The 10,032-nt window shown below is 45.5% G+C and overlaps 1 protein-coding gene across 1 annotated transcript; it reads right to left on the reverse strand.

Annotated features, from left to right (window-relative positions):
• Positions 1-2,657: 2,657 nt before the first annotated feature.
• On the reverse strand, positions 2,658-7,661 carry EVX1 (even-skipped homeobox 1). Its single transcript, XM_074943323.1, has 3 exons — positions 7,250-7,661; positions 5,475-5,728; positions 2,658-4,631 (listed from the first exon to the last, which is right to left on the reverse strand). The coding sequence occupies exons 1-3, from the start codon at positions 7,659-7,661 to the stop codon at positions 4,101-4,103; spliced, it is 1,197 nt and encodes a 398-aa protein (XP_074799424.1). The 3' UTR covers positions 2,658-4,100.
• Positions 7,662-10,032: the final 2,371 nt, after the last annotated feature.

Raw genomic sequence — 10,032 nt, forward strand, 5'->3', positions numbered from 1 at the left:
CACTATTGTGACTGACATGATATTGGGTCTCGGCTTGACATATGGTGGCGGGTGTTTCCAGTGGCTAAACTCCGCAGTGAAATAATGCAACCAGCGGAGCAGGAGAATAATTGAAAACAAAAGAATCCTTCAGATATACAAACACAAGGAAAGAGCTAATGGGCCTACGTGTCTTTCTGCAGGTGCTGGAAAGCGAGCTAACCATCTAGCAGGAAGCATGAAATATGAAGAGACTATTGCTTAATTATCTAAACACTGGAGCCGGGAATAGTGCTAGGGAAAGCAGATCCGATCCAGTTCAATCACGGAACCTTAACAGAAACGTATAGCCTTAGCGGGGAAGGTAAGAGCCACTTTCGATGTTATCCGGCTAATGGTGCAGAGGGTGACACATAAAGCAAAACAAAGATGACCAGAGTGCAGATGAAAAGGGCTGAGTGAAGTGATAGTAACGGAGCAATTTAATGCACGAGTTACAAAACTGCTCGCTGGGATCATTTAGCCTTAACCCGCTCTCTAGAGCTCGTCTTCTTTTATTCAGTTGTTTAAAATGAGCATTATTCCAAACATATGCAACGCAATCACTTTGGTCACACTTACAAGAACACGCTTTAATAAGGCAATCAATCAAACGCTAACAACACGGGGACTGCCTGGTGGAGCTGAATTTGGCTGGATGGAAACTGGAACCTTCTGCGTGGCACATGAGGTACCCGACGACAACTCTAGCTTGCTACTGACAAGTGGGACGATGCACACACGGTTTGCTACAGCTTTTTCCCATGCAGAATATGCAAAACCCGGATTTCACAGAGGTTCAAAACGTTTTCTCCTGCGTAAGTTGTTAACAGGAGGGTAGCTTTATTTGTCTGGCTAGACCTTCGCTGTCCAGGTACCTGGTCTGTTACCCATTTCCTCTTGTCTTTTCTCAGCATGCCCAAAAAGCCTGACCTCAGATAGGGGCCTGATCTAAAGCCCATTTAAATCAATCGGAAAACTCCTTTTGACATAAATAGGTCCATAGAGAAGCTATATACTTTGTCTCCAATGACTTTCACCCCTTCCCCCTTTCCCGCCCCCGTCGGTTTTGAGAAGCTGTTCCCAAACTGCCGTCGGGGTTGGCTTACAACGTGTTAAAAGAAATCACCCAACATAGCAAAAGGAAAATTTCATTATGAAGTAATGAGTAATTCCCCCAGCAAGATGTATTGTTATGTCTTCAGCTTCAATTTCGAAGCAGAAGTGGCTCAATTACCTAGCAAATACAGTCAATTAAAGGCTGCTGATTGGACACGAGGACGGATCATCGATCTTGTACTTTCCAATATCGCTCCAGACACCTCATTTTCCCTCCCTATTAACTGAAAATACGCCTGGCATTACTGCGACCCGAAGCCTATTTACCTGTCGCAGGCAATCTCTGCCCTATGACCGAGCAACAGAGAGATTCACAATCGTCTTTGCAGGAGGATCCTCCAAGAAATCCCAGTGGGAAGACAATAACTCCCTGCGGGAGAGTTGTAGAGTGACTATGGTTTAGACTTGTGTGTGAGAGAGAGCGAGAGAGCCCATTTCACTTAGATTGCTGGGGAAGAAATGCACAGGCCGGCAATGGCCATCCCAGGCTCGTTGACTACACCTATCCACCGCTCACATACACATGGGGTTGCCTAAATAAATATGGAAATGTGGGATTTTTATTTTATTTTTTATTTTTTTAAATACGGCTGTGTTCTCAAGAGGAGCAATATGCCCGAGTGAACGCCACAGTCTGCTTCCATCCTAAGGCATGCGAGATTACAACGAAATCCTTGTGCAAGCGAATTTCACATTGAAGTCAATGAATGATTTGCCACCAGGAAGTCTGCAGGATCCTAGCTAGCTGTGGACAGTTGAAAGTGGTCCTCTTCAGTGTTCTGTCCTTTGACCGCATCTGGCCATGGTTCATATATTCTGGTTGCTAGACTGTGCTATTATTCATTCGTTCGTATTTCACTGCACTGATGCTTTTAGTGAATGACATGCATGTTGAGAAAGGTAGATAAAGCAAACCCCGCCCCAAACTTTTAAATCTTAATTCCTAGATTTGGTTTGGGGGTTTTGGTACACTCCTTTGCCACTATCTGAAATCGCAACCGTCCTATTATTCATAGAACTAAATACCATTCTAATAATACTTTGGCGTACACGAAAGGCCCATCAATTTTAATAAAAAAATAAATATTTCTGCTTTAAAATTGATGGAAAGGGTTGGTCCTTAATGATGAGCGTGGAGAATTCCCCCTCTCCCCTTCGGATCAGTTTTTCGGATAAGCAGTTTTTATTAAAATGAGAAATAGTTTGAGAGGTATTCGTATCTTTCTTACACTTGAGCAGACACTACAGAAATATGTTATTCGCCCCATTGTCCCACGGACAAAAAGTCTTAAATGTGACAATAAACTAAACAGAAGTTCCTCAGCAATTTAGCGCAAAGTAGATAACACAGGTGTTAAAATGTCTTTGTTTCCGTTCAACATTAATTTTCCTGACTGTTGAACTGTAAATATAAGTAACTGCAAGAAAAATAAACGGTAGAAAGCAGTATTCTTAGGGGTTTTTTTTAAACAAACACAATAAAAATATTTGTGATGCGGTCTTAAAATTTGTCTAGCTCTTTATTGCGACATGGTAACATATGGTAACAGTGAATTCTTTGGGCTATTTAAAAAGAGAATTCATTAAACAATTTCTGTCTTGAAAGAAACTATTAACCCAGTCCAATATTTGTGTTTTTAGAATTTCAGGTTGACAGCTGCACCCCATTCAGACAACAATCCAAGCAAAACCACGAATACTATCTTCCACTGTAACGTACAAGAAGCAAAGGGAAGAAGAAATAAATTAATTTCGTGTCGGAGGAAAGACTTTACACACAAATGGTGCGAAAGTCACATACAAATGCAGAGGTTGGGGAAGGAGGGGGGACGAGGGGAAACTAACAACAACAACAACAACAAAAAAAACAGCACTCGAATCTAAAACCCATATGCAGCAAAGGAAAAGAAAAGGAATAAGCCAATGGGAGTCCTGAAGGTGAAATACAAAGGAAGGAAAATCGCCTTTGCTCTAATTTGCAGACTAGTGATTGTCTGAAGGAGTTCAGCTCCCTGTCACCTAATCTCTTCCCTTGGCGGCTTGTTAACGTTTGGCATAGGGTCTCTGTTCAGAGAACATTATACATTCGACATTCAAAAAGCCTCCTTACATATACATCACTTGCTAATTTCGTCAGTGTGTGCACATTTCAGCAACTGATAATAGGACATTGTTAGTTAAAGGACAAATAGCTCTGACCCACAAACTGACAGGATCTTTTTTTTTTCTGCCAGTTTCCGTCTGTCTCTTAAAAATAAAAGTTGGGAGGAAGGAGGAGACAAAATATTGGATTTCTGCTAAAAAACGAAGGGTTTATATTACTGAGACAGGGAAAGAGGTAAAGAATGCAATTAAACCAAGAAAGTAATGTACAATATGTCACTGTACTTTATGGCAAAAACAGTTTTCTTGATTCTAGAAATAACTGGATAATACTGTTGAGTTGCTATCTCGAAACCCTTTTAGTTGGTTGTTGAACAATCTGGTAAAGCATAAATCTTGACTTTGTATTATGCACACAAGACATTTTATTATCAGCAATTTTTCTTTCAAGTATTTCAGATTTTACTTTTCAGTCATATATAATTGGGCATAAAGATTTTGCTGTGGTTTGGAGAAGTTCTGCCCCTTGGTAGGTTATCTGGCCATAGAAAATAAAGTCCTAGTTCATTTCTATGGTATATTGTAGAAAGTAGTGTATATCAGTTTTTGCCTTCATAGTGCAGAAGCCTAAATTCCTCCTTAAGCAAACACATCACTAGTGGTTCCCCCCTCCCCTTCTTCTTCTTTCCTGTTTTATCTTGGAATGTAAATCCTTCAAAGACTGAGCTATTTTTAGTCTTTTCCCCCATAGGTGTCCACTTATGGGAGAGAACACCATTAAATAAACGTTGTATGTAAGTACTTTAACCTTATGTGAGCCCATGAAAGGGGCATATGATTTATAAACCTGAGATGCAGCTTTATCTTGTTAAAGGTACTTCTTCCCGCTGGTCCATGGATACTGAGGTTGCTTTGCTCAGCACCGAGGGTGTGAAAGTGAGAAAAGAGTCAGTCCTGGTTGTGGCTGAACAGGTAAAGTCTGATCCTGAAGGTCTCTGTGCCAGTCCATTGGACTGGCTGCTGTGGCAAGCCAAGCATGAGCAAGGGCTGCCTCCAGCACTACTGAGTCCATGAGTTGGGGCAGGGTAAAGAGAAGGATGCCTGAATGCACAGAGCAGTTCTGGTCTAGGGTAAGGATGAGAGAGGACCCTAAAGGTGTCAAGTGGTCTCAGAGGGGTACTGAAAGGGGTGGCAGCAGAGGCCGAGGTGGCGCCAATGCCCATGTGGGAGTAGTAAGGAAGGGGCAGGTGGGATGGGAAGGGGTAGGGAAGATTGCCAGTTGCCGCTGCATGACTCATCATGTACGTGTAAAAAGCCGGATCTGCTGGGTGAGGCCAGGTCATGGCCAAACGCTGCCTCTTGTCCTTCATCCTGCGGTTCTGGAACCAGACCTGGGAGAGACAGAGGAAAGAGAGAACGCTCTTAAAACCTGCACACGGTCGGGCAGGCAGAAAGGCCATGCCGGAAGATGCATTTTGGACACAACTGTGTGTTCCGTCTGTTCTCGCCTCAGACTGCGAGACACACACACCAAAGTCCTGGCTGGTACATTCGTTTCCCACAGTGAAAAGACTGGGTGCGGAGGTTGGTTTGTTGGCGAAGGAGAGCTTACCCACTATTTTAACTATATAGGTTAAACTGGCAAAATAAAAATATATCGTTCAAATAATGAGCTGTCATCAAGTAAAAGCTACAATTTGTCCATGTAAAAGTTGCTATAAATCTAGAGGGAGATCCAAAGTGGTGGCCTTTTTGTAGACACTTTTTTCTTTCTTACTTCAGAATTGCTCTCCTACTGTGCTTGCTGCGGCGTTTCACATACGCCAAACAAGTGTATCTACTGCCTAGAAGCACGGCATCCTTCGCAGCAGCGTGTGAACTCCCCTGGGGCATTTGCTGTTCAGTTTGTGTTTTATTTCACGTGGCAAACGGTTGAAACGTTTATGTTAAATGCTCATTATTTAAAATTTCCCAGAGTGTAAAGGTAACGAATTCTTAAAATCAGGTGAAAGGAAGAGTAAAAACGCTTAGAGGCTGGCTGTCAGAGGCCGCGCTTGCCTGATCGCTGATAGCTTGTCTTAAAAGCTACCGAGCGCTGCTTTCTGTGCAGAAGGTAGCAGGGCGCAGCCGGGAAATGTTTGTTCTACTGAAAGCGCTTCCCAGCGTTTTGCAAGGAAGCCTGGCCGTTTAGATTTATATCGTGCTAATTGAAAACATGTCCAAGCGGTGTGTACCTTGATGGTGGTTTCTGGCAGATTTAAAGCAGCTGCCAGTTCACATCTTCTGGGCCTGGACACGTAGTTCTCCCGGTAGAATTCCTTCTCCAGCCGGGCTATCTGCTCGCGGGTGAAGGCGGTACGGTAGCGGCGCATCTGATCGCTGGCGTTGCAGGCCAGCGAACCCTGGGAGCCGCCGCTGCCTCCGCTGCCCTTGGGGGGCTCCCCCCCGCTGCTGGGGCTGCCACCGGCCAAAGCCTCCGAGCACGGCCCTGCACAGTGGAGGAGCCGAGAGCAGAGACACACGCGTGATACATAGACCTGGGGGGGGGGTCGCCCCCCGCCCGCTTCCCCATCGATCCCCTGCTCCCGCTGCTGTTGCCCCCCTTCCTCCTCCCTCCAACACAGGACAGTATCCACAGCATCCTCAGTTCACAGGCGCAGCCCTGCGGATGCTGGGGGCACTGACCCCCAGCTGCCTGGGCACATAGGGCGTAGGGAGTGGGGCATTTACTTGGTGTTTACTTTCTGGAAGTAAGGGAGTGTGATCTCTCCAGCCCCCTCCTCGGATCCTACACGGGGTTCTTACTGGTTGCGGTGCTTCCTTTCCGCATTGTGTGCGGTAGGAGCTGAGCTCCTCAGCACCCAGTTTAAATATCAAGCTATGACACCCCCCCTCCCCAATTGCGTGTTTTCTTTTTGTGTGTGTGGGTGTCCGTTCCCACCCCAGTCATCGGCACCGTACAGTGCAATAGCCATAGCCAGCATCCCCGGCAGCAAACCAATGGCAAATGGCCTGGACGGAGACATGGCAGCAGGCAGAGCTCCTTCCTTACCGGGGGTGAGGGTGGAGATTTTGGGGACCCTTCCCTCAGAGTTAATATCCCCTCATGTTAAGTTTAAATAAAGCTCCTGGGCAAACTGAAGGGGAAACGACCGTCTTCTGTGCCCAGTCTCCCAACTTCTAGGGACAGAAAAGAAAAGGAGCTGATTTGTTTTTCTTGGGGGGTGGAAGGAGGGGAGAAGGGGGTGGGGTAGCAGAAGAAAAAGGCCTGGACGCTGCATTTGCTTTCAAATGCAGCCAGTTCTCATTGTGCCTGAGACCAAAGGCAATTAAATCATTGGGACCATTTCCGAGCTGGCGCCACCGGGACATGGAAGTGACAAGGTAATTTGGACCTTTAACCAACGTGCAAACAGGGACCTACTGCTGCAGCTTTGGCAGCCAGGAGTCTGCAGCGATTTTACGGTCTTTATGGCTGCTTCCGTGCTCATCCAAACACATTTCACCCTGCTCTCTGCCCGCAGTTACACAAATCGTTTGATCTTGCAAAGCCCAGAGAAGGTTGCTTTCAACCCTTGAAAAACGCACACAAAACGTTGGGGGGAGGGCGAAGGGAAAGAGGGGCTTCCTAGTGCGTGCACTATGGAGGAAAAGGCTCGCATACGGGGTGTGAATTAGAATAAAGTCTTGCTGCAGGAAAACTTGCAAAGGCAACGATATGTTTAAGTGAGGATGCGATTTCACTCACTCTGTTAAGTCATCAGGACTCTTCAGAGCCATATGCGCCTCCGGGTGCGTAACAGCCACATCTGCAAACCCCACTGTTCCATGCAGAACAAATGCACAAAAAGGAAACGAATTCGGGTACAAAACACCCCTACTCCTGGCCGGTCACTAAAACAAACTGAAGCCTGACAGATATCCCAGGCTCAAGGACACTAGTCACCCAGCTTGGCCGGCGCCCGAGCCCGGGGAAGGGAAGGGGGAAGCAAAGGGGAGTGGTGGGTACCTTTGCTGGGCTGGTACTCGGCGTTTCCCGTGGCGCAGTCCGGGGTGCAGCTCACCTCGATTTCCTCATAGAAATCCGACTCGGTGTCCGAGCTGCTCTGTTGCCCTTTGCTAGAGATGGGCTCCGAGGCGAGCTGCTGTCCGGCCGAGAGCAGAGCTGCTGCCGCCGCCGAGCGACTCTCCGGGACCGTCCCTGTCCCTGGCAGCACTTCCACCTCCTCCTCTCCTCCTCCCCTTTCCCGGGAGGATAAGGGGCCAGATCTGGGGCTCAGGCAACTCCGATGGATCATCTTGTCCTGCGGTTCTTGGACTGGGCTTCCCACTGCTTCTGACAAATTAGAGACTCTCTTGCCAACAAGAGTGCCAAGTTGACCTCCTTCCAGAAACATCACCATATCCTTTCTGGGTTCCATTGTGGTTTTCTTCCCCCCCAAAATCCAAGTTCCCCTCCCCCCACCCCCCCGCGCCTCCCGCCCCAATCCTGCGCAACGCACAGCCCAGTGCAGCGGAGCCCGCGGTGAGATAGGGTGACCTTGTGATGCGAACGCTACACTGTGCTGTGCCGGCTCTGGGAGGGATCACCATTGCCCTCTTCTTTCTAAGCTGTCATCCTTAATGGTGCAATCGTCATTACAGTACCACCGGTGACGCCACACATTGATTGCTGGGGGATAAATAGAAACGTCTGCCACTGCAGAGATGAAAGGAAGAGCCGGAGCTAATGGCTAGTGGTGATGCACCAGGTGTAAGGGCTTGGGATGCGGAGGGAAGTGTGAAAAAGAGATGCATATGGAATTCAGCTGCAAAGAGACTGTAACATGCGGAAAGAGTTCCTCAGGGGGAAGCCTTGATAATGAAGTAACCTTTTGATTTTTCTTTTTTTGAACCAGAACCCTGATCTAAAACTCACCAGAAGATCCATAGCTACATTGTAGAAGTGTGAAGACACATACTCAAGCCTCTTCCTTCGATGCATTATGTAGTGCTTACAGCCAGCTTCCTTGTCACCGCACATATGAGGTTTTAAGAATCCTTTGCAAAATCGAGGATGAGGAAACCTTTTTATTAATACTTTAGTGTATACGTAGCCTTGGTCACTTGTTCCGTTTCAACATTTCTCCTTGACAGCGTTTGCTTTGTGATTTTCATTGTTATCAAAGGGGTGTGTTAAATGCTAGAATTGGCGCTAATATAATTACTGCAGTTTTAAACTTCAAATACGATTATTGATGCGGTTTTCACAATTGTAGATGTCCTAGATGTTTAGCACTTACCATTTGAATCTGCTTATTTCTTCTTCCACAGTTTCCATTTGCGAGATGATTTTTCTGCGGTTGGGTGGTTCCCCCCTTTATAATAAAATATTTTGCATATGATTCTATTTTTCGCAAGAAGGGAAAACGGCTACAAAAAATAGTTGACAAGACGAGAAGCAGGCTCAACAAAATAGAAGTTATCAAATCCAGTCCTTATACAAAGTAGCAGATGCTGTGAAATATAAATGGCAGGGACCACCATTTATACAGTACTGATCAAAAATAAGGAACCCTATATAAAGATAGTGTATATCTGCATACAAGCAGTAGCATATGGAGTCTCTTAAGTGTATTTTTATATTTACAACGAGCAGGGGAAGCAGCTAATCTATTTTAAAAAATATTTACTTAGACATGTAGTGTAAAGTAATTTTCACCATCTGTTGTAACTAGCTTGTCCTGTCTTTTCAAAATGTTATTGGTTAGTCATGTTACAGAAAATGTTCACCCAATTACCTTTCCAATCTGGTAGGGAATTTACTGGCATATTTGAGGTGACGTTGTTTTGATAGGAGAATAGGAAACATAAGGAAAGAAGCATTTTATATTTATTTACAGCCCTGTGAAGAAGGTTTATGATGATGATAGGGAAAAGAAACCAGGATTTACAATATTATCAGTATATAGATTAAAAATCTGTTCCACGTATAGGGATAAACATACTACTTTCTGGCAAATCAAATATTTTGATGAGGAGACAGTGACAAAACCACCCTCCGTGGTCTTAAATACTAAAATAATTTACGAAATGCACTAAATATGCCTCCAGGTGAATGCGCGCACAAATTTGTAGCGTGCAATTTTGATAATCTCCTGAAATGGTGAAAACTGAACACTAAATTTGTATTCTGTTCTCTTCCTTGCAAGTTTAGACAGCGTCTGGACCTGCGCCCCTCCTAATGCTGGAAGAGGAATCAAATTGCAAGATTGGGCACCGGTGGGAAGTAAGATACTTTCTTCTCCGGAAGCTCCAGCAATGTGACGCGCACCCCCGTATAATAGTGGTTGGATTGTTTTTAATGTTATCATTTTTAACCGTTGGCAGAGGGGGTACCATCTGGAGAGTGAGGGGAGGGAATTCGCAGCTGGGGAGCTGCACTCCAGTTCAACAGAGTTTGAGACTGAAGTTTATGAAAAATCGAGTCCCTTCGCTAATATAAAGTAACCAATGGGTAATGAGGGGAAAAACGCCCCAAACGATGAGACGGACAAAACTCCAGTTTGTTTTGTTCAATGCCAAATGTATGCAAGCTACTGTCGCGGGGTGGAGGGGGGAGTCTTGAAGGTAAGATGCAGCATTAAAGTGTCTTGAACAAGCTGAAGTACTTAATCGGCTAAACTAGTCAGTACTGTCGGGGTACAAATCTGCTCAGATTCTGAGGGAAGGGTTGAGAAGCCCTTGGAAATAGGAACGGCTCCATTGACAGCTGTCTTTGCCTTAGTTGGTACTTTAGGGAATGCTTCCCGA

Source organism: Natator depressus, chromosome 2 (assembly GCF_965152275.1).
Source record: "Natator depressus isolate rNatDep1 chromosome 2, rNatDep2.hap1, whole genome shotgun sequence".
NCBI lineage: Eukaryota > Metazoa > Chordata > Testudines > Cheloniidae > Natator > Natator depressus.

Coding starts and splice junctions, on each gene's coding strand:
- EVX1 (XM_074943323.1), bottom strand. CDS start 7,661: ATGGAACCCAGAAAGGATATGGTGATGTTTCTGGAAGGAGGTCAACTT. Junction 5,729..7,249: donor CGAGTACCAGCCCAGCAAAG/GTACCCACCACT, acceptor TCCACTGTGCAG/GGCCGTGCTCGGAGGCTTTG. Junction 4,632..5,474: donor TGCCAGAAACCACCATCAAG/GTACACACCGCT, acceptor TGTCTCTCCCAG/GTCTGGTTCCAGAACCGCAG.